The sequence below is a fragment of the Delphinus delphis genome, chromosome 16, assembly GCF_949987515.2.
Source record: "Delphinus delphis chromosome 16, mDelDel1.2, whole genome shotgun sequence".
NCBI classification, from domain to species: Eukaryota; Metazoa; Chordata; class Mammalia; order Artiodactyla; family Delphinidae; genus Delphinus; species Delphinus delphis.
This window is the reverse complement of record NC_082698.1, coordinates 76,586,521-76,606,885: the sequence shown is the minus strand read 5'-3', so window position 1 is coordinate 76,606,885 and position 20,365 is coordinate 76,586,521. Positions and strand designations below refer to the sequence as shown.

General features: G+C 37.0%; 1 protein-coding gene across 1 annotated transcript in view; it reads left to right on the top strand.

The window, feature by feature from the left end:
• RYR2 (ryanodine receptor 2) overlaps positions 1-20,365 on the top strand; it is a 714,060-nt gene that overhangs the window by 523,701 nt on the left and 169,994 nt on the right. Inside the window, exons 49-56 of the mRNA XM_060035003.1 lie at positions 710-879; positions 2,413-2,633; positions 3,962-4,052; positions 6,120-6,260; positions 7,883-8,046; positions 10,244-10,322; positions 12,409-12,498; positions 13,297-13,434. Coding sequence (XP_059890986.1) covers positions 710-879; positions 2,413-2,633; positions 3,962-4,052; positions 6,120-6,260; positions 7,883-8,046; positions 10,244-10,322; positions 12,409-12,498; positions 13,297-13,434 — 1,094 coding nt within the window. The remainder of the gene's footprint in view (positions 1-709; positions 880-2,412; positions 2,634-3,961; positions 4,053-6,119; positions 6,261-7,882; positions 8,047-10,243; positions 10,323-12,408; positions 12,499-13,296; positions 13,435-20,365) is intronic.

Sequence of the window (20,365 nt, the reverse complement as noted above, 5' to 3'; positions counted from 1 at the left end):
GAAAACAAGTTTGTTCTCCAGTATTTTCAGTGGGCACATAATTCCCTAATTCTTCATATCAGTGATCCCTTCTACGAATCTACAGAGTTATACTAAGGAATTCACTCCTCTGTATAGGCATCAAGCCTTGACTGTTGATAGAGAAAATAACATGTCTCTCAAATATGTTTTAAATGTTATTAAATGCTATTATGATGAATGAAACATCTTTCATTTGAAAGTCAGACTGGTTCCTGGAGTTTTGTTCATTATCCTGTAATTGTCTGAGCCATAAATATGTAAATGATGTAAATGTACCATGTTTATCACATAGGGTACATGAACTTTATTAATGTTTTATTAAGCTTTCAAGAGGTTCTTGTATTGAAAAGAATGCAAACCTTGCTTTACATTTTAGCTTTATGGTATTTACTCTTAGTTTTACAGTTTGGATTTTGGGTGCCGTTTTGTTTCCTTCTCGGTATCTGGCATAATGCTGTGTCCTAATCTTATACACAGTTAACAAATGGATGCCCAAATAACATTTAAATGACCATGGATTTACACTGCACTGCCCTATTGCCTCAGCTAAGTCCCAGCCTTTGCTTGAGGGTAGTAGAGGGACAGAAAACCATTCACCAGATAACTTTATTTAAAACACGAGAAGGCTGGAAAGTAGCCATTTGTAACCTATTTCATTAACAACGATGTGTCACCTTCTCTTTTTTAGATGGGAATGTGGTGGAGCCTGACATGTCTGCGGGGTTCTGCCCAGATCACAAGGCAGCCATGGTTTTGTTCCTTGACAGGGTCTATGGAATTGAGGTTCAAGATTTCCTCCTCCATCTTCTCGAGGTTGGCTTTCTGCCAGATCTGCGGGCTGCTGCTTCTTTAGATACGGTAATGATCTGAACAAATGACTTCTGCAACTTTTCACTCTTCAACCTCTGCCATATGATATTTTTTCATAGATATGTTCATTCATTCATTGTCACCAAATGGTTATTGAGTGCCTATTATATTTTTAGGCAAACATAGGGTAAACAGAAAGCAAAATAGACTATATCCTCAAGGAACTCACTGAATAGTGGAGAAAATGGACAACCTGAAGAGTAAGATAAGAATTCTGATCAGGTGCAATGGAAGACAATAGAAAGTTGATATAACCCTAATTTGGGAGGTCACAGTGGCTCCTGTTCACTTCGAAGTCAACATAAATAATTATGCATCTCAACAAAAGCAGTTAAAGTATTGAGCAGGTTTAGTGGACATTGTTGAGTCATGCCAATCACAGTATCCTCCCGGTGCCTTCATTTATTAACGTACATATAGCCACAAATCTGTCCTGTGAATCCAGTGGCCAGTATTGAGAATCTGCCATTATCAGTGTAAGTGTTCTACTATTTGAAACATTGTAAAATAAGCTGAAACTCTAAATGTTATTCTAGTAGCTATAATAATACCTCTTTTTATTCTCAATTAAATGAGTCTTTTTGATATCAGAGGAAATCAGATCTTGAGTTGTCAGTAGTGAAAGCTGTGAGAGGAGAATCACAAAAATGAAACTGAATTTTTTTGGTTTTTTGGTTGTGTTCGTGTGAAATTCTGAACCTAAGTAGTATAGTTGATAACATGGTAGGACAATCAGCCTTTGGTTATTGATGCTGGTGGACATGAACAGAAATATAATTAATACTCATACATAGAATTCAGAAAGAATTTATGTATTTGAGATCTACTGTGAGAATAAACTCCTTTCTCTTACCTCTCCTAGTAAAGGGAAGCACTCACATTCTTTGATATCATTAGTGTCTTTATCTTTCATCTATCCTACCCTTGATATTTTATTTTATTAAAAATTTTTTTTAATTTATTTAACTAATTTATTTTTGGCTGCATTGGGTCTTCGTTGCTGTGCGCAGGCTTTCTCTAGTTGTGGCTAGCAGGGGCGACTCTTCGTTGTGGTGCGCGGGCTTCTCATTGTGGTGTCTTCTCTTGTTGCAGAGCACAGGCTACAGGCTCAGGGGCTTCACTAGTTGTGGTGCACAGGCTTAGTTGCTCTGCAGAATGTGGGATCTTCCCGGACCAGGGCTCGAACCCGTTTTCCCCTGCATTGGCAGGCGTATTCTTAACCACTGCGCCACCAGGGAAACCCCCAATATTTTATTTTAGAACATGAACCTCTGGGGCTCTTTGAAGAGATAGATATTACTTCATTAATTTTTATCTATTTATGAGCAATTGAAAATTGATTGTCTTTAGTGATAAAAAAGCATATGAACCACAGGTAAATCTGTAACAGAGGAATCCGTTTCCGTATTACGTACTTTTGTCGTTTTCTAGCTAATGAAAGTACACGTCAACTTGTGGATCCCTTTGAAAATTGTCTCCTGCCCAACACAAATGACTGTCTCCTCTCCAATTCCTTTCTAGGCTGCTTTGAGCGCTACAGACATGGCCCTGGCCCTCAATCGGTACCTTTGCACGGCCGTGTTGCCTTTGTTAACAAGATGTGCTCCTCTTTTTGCCGGCACTGAGCACCATGCTTCCCTCATTGACTCATTACTTCACACTGTGTACAGACTTTCTAAGGGCTGCTCACTTACCAAAGCTCAACGAGATTCCATAGAAGTGTGTTTACTCTCCATTTGTGGGTAAGTGGGCAATGAAGTCTATACCAAGTTTCTTCTTCTTTAAGAAAGAGAATTTAGTCTCTGGCCCTTGACAAATTGTTTTGAATGTTGTCAACAATTTCTGGACCATAAAATTAATTCATTTTATGTGCTGGGGTATGAGTCTTACCAGAGTGCCCTTGCTCCTGATCAAGTTCAGGAGTGTTCCTCCAAGACTCTCTCGGTATCTAGCCATTGGATACAGTGTTGGACCAATGATGCTATTCTGGATGTTGGCATGTGAGCTGTCGCCGGCCACGTTAGTGTAATATTAATAGATTCTCCCCTTTGCACTGTGTGATGGTTTTAACTCCTCTTCCAGAAGAGAAGAGAAAACAGAGACTTATTAAAGATAAAAAATATATGTAGTATAATATTAAAGTATGACCTATTGTGACAGTGATGAAGACAGACTATTTCCTCCAGCCTGGAAAGCCGCTTCCTATAGATAGAAGTGTTTGAAGGTCTTACTCTGAAAACCAGAAGCATATCTTCTCCTTTTGAGGTTCTGACAGTCAAAGTGACAATTTCTCAGGCCTCTAGCTAGGATTATGGTTTCTTTCTGATGGACAGGAGCTCTTGGAGGTGAAAGCTTGCAGCCTGCCCAGCACATTGGTAAAGGAAAGGTTTTCACTCATAGTGCAATGAGTGTATGGGTGTAGGAGCCAGATGGGACTGAGGGAGGTTAAAAAAAAGAAAAAAAAAAAAAAAGGTTAGTTCATAATCTAATTTTAGTTCCCTGACCCCAAAATTCTGTGAAATGGAATCAAAATATCTGTCTCACTGACTTTTTCTAAATATTAAATGAGATGAAGCAGTCAGGATTGCCGACACAGTAAATGGTCACTGTGTGTTAGTTTTCTTTCCCTTTCTCCTCTGGCAAAATTTCGGTCTCAGTCTTTTTCTCTTCCTCTTGTTCCTACACTCCCTCCTCTTTGTGCTTCTGATCTGGGCATTGAAGACCCTTCCCACTCACTGGAGTGAGGGAAGAAGCATTTACTAAATTAGTAGCGACAGTGGGGTCTGCAGTTGTGAGTGGTAGCAAGGGAAAGAGCAGAAGAGGAACATCTCCTGTAGCAAATAAGGGTTGGTCCTCAGATCAGGGAGCTAGAGATGAGTTGGAAATATAGCTTTTTACAAAAGTATGTAACTATTGATTAATCTTTGGATTAGGAACACCTAAAATTAACATCATCTGAAGAGAGGTGTAGGTACAGTTTCTTGGCATGTATAATCTAGTCTAGTGAATTATTCTACTTAGTTTAGACATTATTAAATGTTCATTATTAAAATTAGCTTTGTTCCACCAGCCAATTGAGACCTTCTATGATGCAGCACTTACTCAGAAGATTAGTATTTGATGTCCCATTATTAAATGAACATGCAAAGATGCCTCTTAAGGTAAGTACAGGAAGTGTTTGTAGTCATTTGATTACTGGGTCCTCTGGCTTTGTTTCCTGTTACAATATGTATATCTCTCAGATACATCATGTTTGATCTTTGATGCTGGAAAATTTCTTCCAGTTATTGAAATGGGCATGTAAGTTATAGCTATGTGTACCTCAACCTAAAATAAACAAGTAATAAAAGACCAGAGAAATCCTAAGATTGGTTTACTGTAAATCAGTGGAAATAGAAATCAATGGAAAGAAAATGGTCCACAAGAAAAAGATGAACCAAGATACTTTTAGGCTGGAAAACACAGTAATAGGCCTGGCCTAAAGTATTAGCAACCTCAAGGCATAAAAAATAGGTTTGAAAAACAACATTTTCTAAGTTGGTAATCAAATGACAGTTTCCAAATATCATTTCATAAGGATCAAATATGATCTTTATGTATACGCAGTTACATTTTGTCACAGAGTAAAGTCCCTGACATTTTTGCTTCCCAGCTTTACTATTCTGTTCGTGAATGATCAAGTCTCATTCTGTCTTATTGACTTGGGAATATTTTCCTGTCATGTAATTTTTTCCTGTCATGTAATATACCAATCCTGGCTCACGATTTTAAGGTATTAGGTGTGTACCAATGTGTCATCTAGTGACATGGTCTGTGCATGGAGGTCATTGTCCTGTAGTGGACTTTTTATAGGTGACCACTCTGCTCTGCCACCTGGTAAGCATCATTTCTTCCTCATGGCCACCCAGTAATTGTGCCATGAAAAGAGGTTTAAGATAAAAATAAGCTGCTATTTTTTTTCAGCTGCTCTTACACTAAGCACACCTAGATACTTAACATAAACAATCTTTCTCTACAAAAAGTGATTTTGGTTTAATAAATCTAGAGAAATTGATGAATTATGTGAAGTAAGTTATATCCTTGCTGAAAATCCTGGTTTTTTTACAGTTATTATCATTTGCTTGTCATGCAAAATTTTCTTAATACAAATGAGCTGGAAAATACCTGAAAAAAGATATAGTATCACTTTATGTGGTAAAACTCTTTTGCATTATAGATATTTGCCTGTTACTCTAAGCAAATTAGATCTCAATATTTCATCATTTGAGATTCCTAAATTGTGTGTGTGTGTGTGTGAGTGTGTGATTCGTAAGTGTGAGGGAGACCAAACGAGAAGAAATATTTATACAGTAAGAGACCTAGTTAGCTTTAATAAGAGTAACACTCAATTTATTTTCCTCCTTAGCTATAGGAAAGAGGGTCCAAAAATTTACAGTTTATTCAAAAAATAATTTTATTTTAATTATTATTAATAATAATTTTATTAATTTGGCAAATAGTTGTGAATATTTTTCAGTTTATATACCCAGAATAAATGATCCAAAGAGCTACCGAATAATTGAAAAATTCCATCCATGTCTTTGAACTTCTAGTTTAGTCCCACAAAATATTTGTAGGTTAAAAACTTAAGAAGCAACATAGACCCTCAGTAAGAAAATAAATTACATCCAAAACCACCAAAGAGCTACAGATAAAGAAATTATGGAAGTAGGGCAGTTTAGGGAGTTTGTTTAGAGATGTCTGTTCTGAAGCAAATCGTAAAGTGTAATGATTCAGGGTAGGTAGAGAAGAAGCACAAATACTCAGAGGTATTGTCCCTTGAGAATGCACATTTTAGGTGCTGTATCCTCTGGGTCAGTGTGACATCAATCCCTCTGTTACATGCATGGATTCCACAGGATAACAAGTCATAAAATTGTAAGTAAATGATAGCAACTAAAGTAGAACTCAGGGGTACACAGATAACCAAACAACCTCCTAAAGAATTCTGTTCAAGATAATTTGTGAAATTGGTCATTTGGTCTTCATCTTGTGCTCAGCATTCAATTTAAGGAGACATCCTATATAAGATCTTAGTATTCTCCAAAAGAATTCATATGGGGTTGAGCAGTTCCATATCAGTTGGCCTTATCACGTGGCATTGGCATTAGAATGCCATGTGGGAGGAAATGGAAAATCTATACCATGTGTCTTTAGCTCAGTGCTCTTAGAATTGTTTTCCCACCTAGCTGCTGACAAATCATTATGAAAGATGCTGGAAATACTACTGCCTGCCTGGAGGGTGGGGAAACTTCGGAGCTGCCTCAGAAGAAGAACTTCATTTATCAAGAAAGTTGTTCTGGGGCATTTTTGATGCCCTGTCTCAAAAGGTAATTGTGGTTTTATTCGTATGATAAAACAACTGAAAAGCCATAGGGTCTTGGTAAGATAGTATTCCTAGTGGAATAGTGGAATGCTGTCTTTGCTCATCGAGACTTGACATAGTTTTATTTTTTCTCTTCATTTATAACAAATGTTGAGAATGCAATTTATATTAACTTTTCGTAGTCATGATGGTAACATGTTCCTTGTGATCATAACATTTTCTGACTTTAAAATGGCTAAGCATTTTAGGAAATTATGCACATGGGTTGATCAGTTTCTGGTGCATTTGGACTTCTTTGGACTCAAACCCTCCCTAGTCAGTCACCTCCCCAATCTTAGAAAGCCTGAAGAAATCCTGTCAAATATAAAAATATAAAATATTAAATCTCATAAAATTATAATATTCCAGTGGCCTTACTGACTTTTCCCACTTTGCTGCTACGGAGATTTAAGTACTCAGTGCTTTATGTATGTGACATTCCCTTATAGTTGCCATATTTATAATGAATAGTTCATATACTTTCAGAAGACTGGAGTGTATTATTTTAGAGAAAATCAGAACAACATGCTTCGTATGCTTATGCTTAAATTATTCATCAAAATCAGTTTGAATTCCCAAAGGCGTTATCAGATGACTGGAATAGTATAACCAAGAGTTTACTGCATAATAAGGGAAGTTTATCTGTGATTACATTTGGTAGCTACAACTCAATGCTTTTTCTTGCTGAATTGCCTTGGGTAAACCCGGAGCCTTTTTGAAATAATATGTAGAAGGTATTTTGAGAAGAATTTACAGCTTTAATTTAAAATTGAACATTTAAAGTGAGATAACTTTTAAAATGGATAAACAACAATGTCCTACTGTATAGCCCAGGGAACTGTATTCAATCTCCTGGGATAAAGCAAAATGGAAAAGAATATTTTTTAAAAAAAGAACATCTAGATGTATATAACGGAGTCACTTTGCTGTACAGCAGAGATTAATACAACATTATAAATCAACTGCACTTGAATTAAAAACTTTTTAATAATAAAGGAATTATTATTTTTGATTTTTAAAAAATCTACAAATACAAATTTAACTAATTATGTAATTAATATACAAATACCTCTCCCCAGAAATTTTGATTATGCATAGTATCTCCTGTAGAATTTCTTTCTCAGTACAGAATTTTATTTTTCATACCTTTGTAATGCAATACAGACCAGTTAAAATTCCTTACTCTCTGGAATGTTATACTTTGGGTATTTTTCATGTCTAGTCTTATAATGTGGTGCAGCAATAGTCCTCATTGACTGAAATTATATTTATGTTGTACAGACACGTTATACATGTAGAATATTTAGGTTCACTTCATTTCCCATTATTGGAGAATAAACGTTTAGAGAAGCAAAGATTTTATTCCTTTTATGCTGCAACTGCAGTACAAAGCTTCACTCATCTCATCTTATGGGATGTCAGGCTATAGTTTCCATTTTCTAGAGAAAGAATCCTTCGGGGAGTTGAGCCAGCCCAAGGTAATTCAGATTTTCTCTTACAGCATCGTGTCAGCTGCAGTGATCATGTTGACAGCCTTTGCTCAGTAGTAATGGAGTATTTATTTTTTGGTCCTCCATCTCTTCCCAGAAATATGAACAAGAACTTTTCAAACTGGCACTGCCTTGCCTGAGTGCAGTTGCGGGAGCTTTGCCTCCAGACTACATGGAGTCAAATTATGTCAGTATGATGGAAAAACAGTCATCAATGGATTCTGAAGGGAACTTTAACCCACAACCTGTTGATACCTCAAAGTATGGACTCTTTCTATTGCAGCAGATTTTTATTGTAAATGATGTGTGAAGTCTGAAATTGAATAAGGTACTAAAGTGAACTTTCTCTCATCCATGCCCCCCTTGAATTGGTATCCTTTTACTAGGGGTCCCTCTACTTGATGAAATGATAGTAGTAATAATAATGGTTCTACAAATATCAGAAGTAGATAAGATGTACCTTCTAAGAGATATACTCTTAATATCGTCAGGATTCTCTGTAAATAACCACATGGCAATACCTATAATAATGAGAATCAAGAAAGTATATCAGTTCTATTTTTTAGTTGAAATTCTACCCTAAATGTTTATTAATAATTGAAGCCAACTTCTGTGCAGAGTCTTTGATTTAGGGTGCTCCCAGCATGCAGTGCAAAGCTCTTTCTGTGAGCTACGGGGCATCACTTCATCATCACTACATCTCAGCCAGGCCTAGGGTTAGCAGCTTATGTTCAGCCTCAGAAAGCACAGCGTGAGAGTGAAGGGAATGTCAAATGAGGATATTTCTGGAAAATTTAGCATGGATTGAGAATGCGGTGTGACAACCTTAACCACAGATAATATATTACTTATCATTATGAAAGCTCTTCCATGTACCTACTTGCGTAAATTGCTCTACAGATAGGATGTTTGGGTACGTCAGGTGTCTCAGCATTTTTGTTGTTGTTACTGTCTTTAAGTAGGACCATGGTTTTCCATTTGCAAGAAGGCTGCTCTCCATGCCACATTATCTTACCCATTCCGTGGTGACTCAGCAAGATCAGTATTAGCAAGGTAGTCACTTGGTAGTTACCATCCACAGCATCTGAATTTGCTTGGGAGTTCAACTTTCAGGTCTCTGGGTGGCCCCTCAGCTGGTTTAGCTTCCATAACCAGATCCCAATTTCAAGGCAGGTGGTATGCCATTAGTTTGATAATGCCTTAAATTTGCATGTTTGGTATTTGATAACAGTCCTGTGAGAAAAGACTCTACCCCCCCAGTATTTGGCTTATGTGATTGGTCCTTTGTATCTCTTCTAAAGTAAGTAAACCAAAATACCACATGTTCACATTCCTACTTGGGTAAGTTTGTGGTTTGTTAACATACAATGTAATCTAGGATTTTAAAATAACATTAGAACAATGTTATGGCTTTGATTAATTAAATCCAATTAATGAATAAGTGTTGGGCATGTATATTAATTTCCCTCGGCTAGCCCCTTTGGGGACCTCTTAACAGACTAGGTTTGCATAGTGATATCAATAATTTCTACATCTTTGTGATTTTTTAACATACTGCTTTTTAAGTATGTGAATATCATAAAGTTCAATTACTAACTGATAACATTGCTAGAAAAGAACAGTAAACCATCTCATTATACTAGGTTTTACTTATAATTCTATTCTCAAAGTTAATTGCATTAGTAAGTTATTTTTTCCATTCATAGGTATATTTGATAGTCCCAAGTCTTACATTTACCATCAGACTTGGTTTTCAATTGCACGGACTCCATGTCTGTTCGAGGGATTAAATATTTATTTAAGCATGAAAGACATCAAGAAGAAATGTTATCAAAACCATAAAGCATGAATTGGTTAATTACTTTTCCCTATAGTTCATATTAGTAACATCTAGAATTTATATATAGACCATTAACATTTAAAATTATTAACATATCACTAGTTGTATGCAATTAACTTAAAATTAATTTTAGTACATTTGAAATGGAACAGGTCAGATTTCAGCAGTCTTTTACCCATTTATAGTTGTTGCCTAAGAGACTTAAGTCAAAAGGAGGAATAACTTCAAAGAACGTATGTGGGAGAAAAGTATGTCTTTAAGCTTGTTGAATTTAACTATATCTTCATTCAGGTTTAAAGAAAAAATCGGTGTTATCTGTTGTCCTCTTTTTTGAATACATTTTAACTATTTTTATTTATACTATGTATAATTTTTATTGTATATAACTTACATTAAGACATAAAGTGTGACTCATTATAAGATGAGTGGGTAGAACCTTATCTGCTTGACTTTTCTTATATTGTTCCTACCATATGGAAAAGTAGTACCTTGTTAAACCAATTTTTTAACAGTTATGCATCGAATGGGGTATAAGCAGTCATAAGCTGTGAGTAAATTATTAATATGATTCCCTGTAAGTGCTGAAAATCAAACCTTTTTTCTTTATTTTTCTCATAGTATTACAATTCCTGAGAAGTTGGAATACTTCATTAACAAATATGCAGAACATTCCCATGACAAGTGGTCAATGGACAAGGTAAAAGTCAGAATATCACATTCTAATTCAGTACTGAACGTACCTAATGAATGATCATGGCTCAGATATTTCTGACCATGACAATTTTCTACTTTCAAGTGAGAGCTTTAGATTAGGAAAGAACATTTAATTATGATTTGCTGACATAATAGTTAGTCTAATAAAATACTTAGTTCTGCCACTGATGTACATATAATGCACATAAGAATATTTGTGTTCATAAAAAGCACAGTGTTAAAAATTCAAAAAATCTATTAAATCAAATATAGTTTCTAAACATACATTTTTGTGAGAGTAAAAAGTAGTAATAAGATGCAAAATATTATATGTAGGATGGATAAACAACAAAGTCCTATTGTATAGCACAGGGAACTGTATTCAATATCCTGTGATAAACCATAATGGAAAAGAATGTGAAAAAGAATATATATATATATGTATAACTGAATCACTCTGCTGTACAGCAGAAATTAACACAACTGTACTTCAAAACAATTTTTTTTTAAACTATCATTAGGGTCTTCAGTAAGAAATAGTGGCTCTAGGTCCAGACATCTTTTAAGGGAACATTAGCTTTATGTATAATTTTATATTAGATAAAATCTTGAAAATGATTCATCAGAATTTAGTGATTATTTACACCTTCTACTCTTCTGTTGTATTTCTTATCTCTAAGTAGATCTGCAGTTCACTTGCGAGGCAAGATGGCATGTTTTATTTGCATTGTCGAGAAAAGATAACTTGAATGGGATAACTAAAGCAGTTGCAATCCGTGATATAAGTCCTACATATATATTATGAGATTCTTCTGGAGGAAAAATGTGGTCACATTTAAGTTAAGCCTACTTAAACTTAGAGAAGATGGTTAAAATAGGGTTGTCAGAGAAATTAAGTTGAGATGAAGCAGGAATCTAAAATAAGCATGTACTGATTTGGTGCAGTGAAAATCAGAGCGAAGGTTCCAAGGGTTGCTTGTGTTATGTGGCAACTCAGTATCACCCTATTAAACTTTTTTTTCTTTTCTTAAAATTTATTTATTTTTATTTATTTATTTTTGGCTGTGTTGGGTCTTTGTTGCTGCATGCAGGCTTCTCATTGCGGTGGCTTCTCTTGTTGCGGAGCACAGGTTCTAGGCACACAGGCTTCAGTAGTTGTGGCTCGCGGGCTCTAGAGCGCAGGTTCAGTAGTTGTGGCGCACGGGCTTTGTTGCTCTGTAGCATGTGGGATCTTCCCGGACCAGGGCTCGAACCCGTGTCTCCTGCATTGGCAGGCGGGTTCTTCACCACTGCGCCACCAGGGAAGCCCCACCCTATTAAACTTGATATTAAGTTTCAGTCTTTGCCTCAGCCAACCAGTCCCTCTTTCCAAGAAACCCCCTTTTTGTTTTGTTAAGCGTATGGCTCTTTCTTTGTTCAGTAACTTAATCGATTTACTAGGTAAGTCAGTAAGAGTGAAGTATCTGTCCTCTATAAAGACTGAGCTGGTGGGGTGGTGATGGAGAGGAGATTTACAGGAAGGCAGTCCTGAGCTATTTCAGCCTAGTTACCCGGATCCCATAGACATACATGAAATGATATAGGGAAACAGTGAATGCACCAAATTATATGGGCAAAATCACGTGGAACAAGTGTGTTGAGAGGTCGTTGGACAAAGGAGCAGGCAAAACAAGTAGCGTTATTCCGGGAGGCTTCCAAATAAGCCAGCTGCTCCAGTTTTCCTGTTTAAAATGAGTATTTCCCACTTATTCGTCACACAGGTTGGGGTCCCAAGATGGGCCAAAATGAATATCATAGGGGTCGTGCAGCCTTTAGCCTTCTCCTAGGGGAGGGCTATTGACATAATCACAGACCTGTCTAAGGAAGACTGGATGCATTGAATCTCTGGATAAAAAGATTTGTTCCAAGTGGTTACTCAAAATAACATTGACTATGATGAAATTCTTTCTATTGACTTATGCTGGATAAAGTTCAAACCTTAATCCTTATCTTGGTTCATTTTAGATTTACTTTATCAAGTACACACTTAAACACATGTACACCTACACTCTAAAATTAAAGCATGTAAAACAATTTTGATTTTTTTTTAGTTGGCAAACGGATGGATTTATGGAGAAATATATTCAGACTCGTCTAAAGTTCAACCATTAATGAAGCCATATAAACTATTATCTGAAAAGGTGACGTGTTTATTTTTTAAGTTTATATGGTTTTAATTTGGGGGGGAGGTTTTTTCTTTGTTATGTAAATTTCTTATTAACACGTCTATTTTACATATACTATTTTTACCTTTTCTCAAAGGTCCCATTTTTTTATGTATTGTTTTTTTTCTCTGTAGTACCATTTTCTGTCAGTATTTAATTGGTTATTCTCTTCTCTACCTAATACTTTTCTGTTTCTTTTTTATTTTTATTCCTCTCCTGTATTTTTAAGAACTTTAGAAAATATTCTTTTCATTCTTAAGAATTTTTTGATAAGGGATAATGAAGTAATATATTGTAATATGCTTATTATTTATGTTTTCATATATTTTACTTCTTTGAGTCCCCACTTTTCAAGCAGTATCTTGAAAAGTAAAGTGAAAAGGATTTTCTAGGTTGGTGCTTACAGAGGAAGTTACTTCTCTGCTTCAAGAGAAGCAGATAAACGGCTTCAAGCACATGGCATATAATCTGGGACTTCTTCCTAACTGTGTTTCTCCTTTCTAGTTTCTGTCGGAAGTATCAGAATCTGGGAAACTAAAAGAAATTAGCCTCATGCTGTATAATAAGACAGGATCCCTCTTAGCAGCATTAGTCAAACGAGGTCTCAGCTCACACTCTGCTCTTCAGAATTTTTACTCTCCTTTTTTATTTTTAAATAACCAAGGCTAATCAAAAAATTTTAGGTGAAGACAGAGTATTTCAGAACAAAGCACTAAATATTTAAAATTTTTGTTTAGGTTCATAATACCCCACCCTTTTCTGATTTTTTTCTAGGAAAAAGAAATTTATCGCTGGCCAATCAAAGAATCTTTAAAAACTATGCTGGCCTGGGGGTGGAGAATTGAAAGGACACGGGAGGGAGACAGCATGGCCCTTTATAACCGGACTCGTCGTATTTCCCAGACAAGCCAGGTAAGAATCACAGTGATGAATCCACTGTTTATGTTATTTTAAAATAATTAGAATATTTCATTTAATTACTGTGTTTTCCAAAACAACTAACTTGAAAATTCTGAAGACTAACATAAAGTTCAGAAGGGGGAAAACTCTGTTCCTTTTAATTTAAGTGAGTTTAGGTCTTGGTTAAAGTACTGGAGTTTATGTCCACGTTGTGCTTCTGACAGTATATAAAGGAGTACTCGATGATAAAGTCTTAAAGTTATGCTAATGAAGGATGTAAAATATGTTCCTTTATCCACGAAAAGGTTGTCTACAGAGCTTTTGTCTCCTTACCAGTAAGAACTGAAGGTTGGTTCTTAGGAGCTAGAGAGGTGGTCAGATAGTAGTGATCCAGATCTAAAAGCCCCACGTCTGCTCCATACAAGGGGGCTTGAGCACCTGTCCACGTGCGAAGGGAAGATATGAGCCAGACAGGCAGCGCAGGAATCGAAGAGCACGCCGCTAGTGGATCAGGTCAAGGGTCAACTTAACAAGGCTTGGCTCTGGGGCTTCTGTGTTCAAGATGGCAGAATAAGGACAGCCTTGACCTTGAGAACCTAGGGTTCAAGGAGGGGACCAGATACCACCTGGCCCTTTCATTTCTCCTGGGAGCTAAACCTGTCGTCATCCTTTTCCAGACTGCTTGGGCCACTGCCTTTGGTTTAACCAAACTATTGTGTTTATTATTGCCATTTATGCAGATGACATTTTGGAAAAAAAGAAAATGAAGGTACTCAAAGCGTGTGCTTCCCATGCTTCCTACTTGACATATAGTACTGTTAAATAGATTAAGTTCTGATTCGGGCGTGTTTTACATCATATTCTCTCAAGTACCCTGGAGATAGAAGCTGTAAAAACATATTGTACAGTGTTACCATGCATGTGCACAGTTCTAACTAAATCACATTTTGTTTTAATCTGTTTGAACAAATATTGAGCACAAACTGAGGACTAGGTGATAGGAATACAAAGATAATAAGATCCAATTCTACTCCTAAAGACTCACAATTTGGTGTTAGAGACAGTCTTGTTAAACCTACCACAACAATAAGATTTAGGCTAGTGGTATGTACAAAATGCTCAGAGTGCAGAGAATGGAATGATGTCTTTTTTTTTTTTTTCCCTGTAAGTTGTATAGGAGATAAGGAAATTATTACATAACGGAAGTGACTTTAAGCTCTGCCGGGAAAAATAAAATAGATTCTCCCACTGCCCTTCATAGCTAAAATTATGTGCTCTAATCTAAAATTGTATATGTTGAATGAGAACATGCCCTTTGAAACAATAACGGTGCCGATTCTGTGGGCCAGCAATAAAGGGTAGAAATGGTAGGAGGCAGACGAGAAAAAAAGACCTGTCTATTAGCCAGAAAACCTGGGCCTATATAACATGCTGGAGCACAGCCCAGAGAGGGCAAGGGAAGGGCTGCAACAGAAAGGGGTACTCCGTTCTCTTGTTGCTGTCTTTGCCATACCTTTTCCTGCCACTGCTGTCAGAGCAAGTAGGGCAGACTGCTGAGTATGCCTCTGCCTGTCTTATCTATAGAATTTTTCAAAAATACCAGAAAAGGGAGAGAAGCAAAGGTTCATCCCACAGTTTTAGCCACGCTCACCAGAAGACTAAAATAACTTATAGATTTCATACTTTTGCGAGCATCTCTGAAAAAAAAAAAAAACAGTAACCGATGATGAAACATAACAAACTCCAAAATGGTACTGGATCATGTCAGATATAAAATGTTACGCGAAATTTAAGAAACTGATTCTAAAACATCGGAAGTGATTACAGACTCTGTAAATTAAAATGCACAAGCTATAACCAATCCATCTTCAGAAAAGGATTACCTTGTTTTAACCCCAGGAAAATCATAATTATGTTTTTCTGAATTTCAATAAGCTTTTCTCAAGATGGCTAAAAAATCATTGTGGAGGTTGTGTATATTTCTGCTCTTCCTTACACCCTGCTTAGCTCCTAGTGCAGTTTTCAGTTCCCATTAAACCCTCAATAGATACTATTAATTGATACCCATATAATCATCTCTTAAGTCTTAATGATTTTCAGAGTGACATGTGTGACATATGACATATATTGTTAAATCTCCTTCGTCATTTCAAAATATTAGGAGGTGCGTATGCCAGATGTACAGATTAAGAGGGACAGCTCTGGAGGTAGACCACTGGGGCTTCAATCCTGGGACCACCACTTTCTAGATATAAACTGCTGGGCACGCTACTCAATCTGTTTACCTCAGTAAATGGTAACTCTTATTATTACCATAATTATTTATATATTTTTAATGCCAGAGAGCATTTCTTCAAAGGTAAATAAAAGAGGGTGTTTGAGTTTGTAGTACTTTGACCTTCCAGTAGTTTAAAAAAAAGGAAAGCATATTTCTATCAGTATCAGAAACAGAGAGCAACAAATGCCACAAATATATTTATAATCCTTGCCATTATTTTCACACAAACATTCTTTAAGCATGATCCAACATTATTTGAAATGTTAAAATAGCTTGCCATTTCTTAATTACTAACCTAACAGTATTATCATCTTTTTCAGTTATCGTCTTGCCAAACTTCTTAATGTCTCTTCTTCTCTCCATTAGTGATTCCCCATGTGACTATAAAGATGTTTTCTATTATGTAATAGATAGACTCTTGAATAAATTAAGGAACACTTTTGGTGGCATCACTTTATAGTAAGGACTGCAATTGGGTGAATTGAGATCACGTGTTGACATGATTCTGGAGCTGATATTCTTAGCTTCCTTCCACTGGGGCTCAGCGCTCCATCTGCGAGGCAGAAGCGGCCTGTGTTTAACTCAGCCGGATCTGGCCCAGCCTGTCTGGGTTGAAATCCTGGCCTCCCCATGGAGTAGATAGCTTTTTTGTGAGCTCAGGAAAACTGCTTAACCTCTCTGTGCTGCAGTTTTCTCCTTTTTAAAATGAAACAGGAGAGAGCATCTAATTTAAAAGGTTATTGTGAGAATTACGTGTTGTGATGCTTATAAATCACTTAAAGGAGTGACAGGCGTATATTTCAATGTTAGACCTAATTATGATCATTATTATTTTTACGTGGATCAATAACATTGGTAATGTCTTTTGTTTACCATGAACACTACATGAATCATGATTTCAGGAAATTTGCCACTCAATTAGGGTTTTGTAATGTGCATATTAAGGTAATATATGGACAATGACAAAGCCAATAACTTGATAGGATATAGAATAGAGTGTATACTTATATGTAGAATCTGATATATGACACAAATAAACTTATCTACGAAACAGAAACAGATGCACAGACATAGAGAACAGACTTGTTGCCGTCGGGGAGGGATTGATTGGGCGTTTGGGATTAGCAGATGTAAACTGTTACATATAGGATGGATCGGTGACAAGGTCCTACTGTAGAGCTCAGGGAACCATATTCAATATCCTGTGATAAACCATAATGGAAAAGAGTATGAAAAATAATATATATATATGTATATAAACTGAATCACTTTGCTGTATAGCAGAAATTAACACAACATTGTAAATCAACTGTACTTCAATAAAATAAAAAAAAGAATAGAGTGTATAGATGCTGATATAATTATCAGTGAGGAGATGCTGAGTAGAGCAGTAAATTGGTGGATTTTGACTTCTTGGTCGTCACTCAATTCAGCAGAAAAGGAGGACATTTCTGACAATTTCAGTCCTATTCCACGGGTTCTCAGTAATTCCTTATTTACCTCCCAATTTTAATTTCTTATATCTGGTTTTTATTACACATGTAGGGTATAAATTATTTAAACAATTTTAAAAAATAAGCTTATAACCTGAGAAGGAGAGGAAGATGGGAATGAAATTTGGCAAGTGTTACCTATCTCGAACTAAAACACAGGCTAGGGTAGAGGGATGATTCGTTCATTCTTTTAACAGTTATTTACTGAGCACCTGCTATGTTCCATGTACTAGCCTAAGCTTTTCAACAAAATAGACAAAAACCTCTGCTCTCATGGAGCTTACACGTTAACGGGGAAAGTAAATAATAGATGTAAGTAAACTACATACTACATCAAAATGTGATAAATATTATGGAAAGAGAAGACGTAGCATGGAAAGGCAGATTCCGAGTGCAGAGCAGGGGAGTTGGTTAGCCTTTGGGGATGAGTTGCAGTATGATATAGGGTTATCAGAGCAGATTGCATGGAGAAGATAAATTGAAATGAAGGGAGGGAGTTGGACCTGTTTGGGGGAAGGCTGTTGCAAGTCGTGCACATGCTCTGAGATGAGAGTGTGGCCTGGCGTGTGTGAGGGAAAGCGAGGAATCCAGTGAGATTGGAGCTCATGAGTACCAAGGAGATGGGAAGAGAGGTCTCAGGGGCCAAATCAGGCCAGAACATTGGGGGCCGTCTTAAGAAAGTTGACAAGTGCTTTGGAGTCAGACAGAATTACTTTAAAAACTTGATTCTGCTGTTTACGATTTACATGATATAATGACTTAAAAGTCACAAAATTCTGTCTCTTCTACTACAAAACATCTCTGGGATACATCCGCTTCCCTCCATGTCCACTGTCTTTGCTCTATTCAGATATTTAATGTTTTGTTTTGTTTCATGCATCGCATTCAATATCCTCCTATGGAGTTTGTCTTTCTGCCTTCAATCTCCCCCTAATCAGAGGGGGTTGCCATGGGTCTGTACTGGCCTACCAGGTGGGTAGCGTATGTGAGGTGAGGTTAGTGCTGGGGGGTGGGTGGCAAGGAGAGAATATGCTTTTGATTTTCGATGTCCTGTTAGGCAGAATTCTGGCTCCAAAGATGATCGCCAATCACTGTTGTCTGTAGAAAGGTTGATTTCCTGGGGCTTTGCCAGTGCGATTACGTTTGCCCATGTGATCAAGGTTAATGACCTTGAGATGGGGGAGAGTCTACTGAATTACTGGTGGATCCAGCGTAATCACAAGGATCCTTAAAAGTGGATACTCTTTCCTGGCTTTGGACAAAGGAGACGTGACTACGGAAGGAAGGTCAGAGAGATGTAGTATAGCTGACTTGAAGATGGAGGAACGGGTCATGAGTCAAAAATGCGGGTGGCCTTTAGAAGCTGGGAAAGACAGGGAAAAGGTGCTTTGATAAAACCTGTAGAAAGGAACACAGCCCTGTGGGCACCTTGAATTTAGCTAATTGAGACCTGTTTCCGATTTCTCATAACTTTGTGATGTTTTAAGGCACTACATTTCTGGCAGTTGCTTATCATGGCAGCAGAAAAATGAATACACGTATAGAATCCCAAATGGAGATGGTAATGGATAGTTGAAAATGTAAGTCTAGAGCAGAGGAGCGATGCTAGGCTGGATCAACTCATTTTTGGTTTAATAAAACATGGTTGATAAATGAAATATTTAAAGTAGATGTGGATAGGGACACCTAAAGAAAGCATTTAGAATAAAGAAAGAAACAATTGAAGAGGGAACCCGGAAAGCCACAAATATTTCGAGGTCATTTATGGAAAAGGAGCCAGAGAAGGAGGCAAAGAGATCGGAGAGGGAAGTGGAGAGCCAGGTGGGTGGTTTCGTGAAACGAGGGGGCTGGTTGAGTGGTGGTTAGTTATATCCAGCGTAGAAGGACCAGTTTGATGGTAGCTGCAAAGAGGACTTTGAATTTGGCAACTTGGAAACTGATTACATTAGAGAGGGCAGGGGTAGTATTGTGCTGGGGAAAGAAATATACTGCGATATGTTGAAGGAAAGAGGTGACAGTGAGAGAGAAGTGGGCCTGGAGTCAGAGAGCCTGAGTTGGAATCCTGCCTGCTCAGAATTTTAGCTCTGTGACCTTGGGCGAGTCACTTAAGTTCTCTAAGTCTCAATTTCCTTTCATGGGTATTTAAGGGAGAAAAAACTGTGATTTTTATTCCACATTCTCTTATGGATGGTACCCAGCAGAGGCTCAGTACTGACACAGAAGCCAAGATTCAGTTAAAACTGACCAGTGAGTTGAGTGTAGCCCATGAGAACATGATTAATGGTAGCATATGATAGCCTCCCTTTGGTTCACGGGCACAGATCTGCGGTGTATTGTACCTTTTATTTAGCTTTTTGTTTATCCATGTCTGACAATATAATATACACAGTTATGAAATATAGCAAACATAATTTCAGATTTATAAGCATGAACCAGAGTTTGTTTCTGTGGCATACTATCCCATAATATGCCGTTGGGTGGAATGAGGTAAGAGCTCCTGACAGTAAGTGAAACCCTCTTGCAGTTGATGGGAAGATAGGTTTCATTCTTGTCTTTTTAAATGAAGTATAGTTGATTTATGTTGTGTTAATTTCTGCTGTACAGCAAAGTGATTCAGTTATACGTATATATACATTCTTTTTATATGCTTTTCCATTATGGTTTATCACAGGATACAGTTCCCTGTGCTATACAGTAGGACCTTGTTGTTTATCCATTCTGTATATGATAGTTTGCATCTGCTAATCCCAAACTCCCACTCCATCCAACCCCCTCCCGCTTGGCAACCACAAGTCTGTTCTCTATGTCTGTGAGTGTGTTTCTGTTTCCTAGATAGGTTCATTTGTGTCATATTTTAGATTCCACATATGAGTGATATCATATGGTATTTGTTTTTCTCTTTCTGAATTACTTTACTTAGTATGATCATCTCTAAGTCCATCCATGTTGCTGCAAATGGCATTCATTCTTTTTCGTGGCTGAGTAGTGTTCCATTGTATATATGTACCACATCTTCTTTATCCGTTCATCCGTCGATGGACACTTAGGTTGTTTCCATGTCTTGGCTAATGTGAATAGTGCTGCAGTGAACATAAGGGTGCATGTGTCTTTTTGAATCATAGTTTTGTTTGGGTATATGTCCAGGAGTGGGATTGCTGGATCATATGGCAAC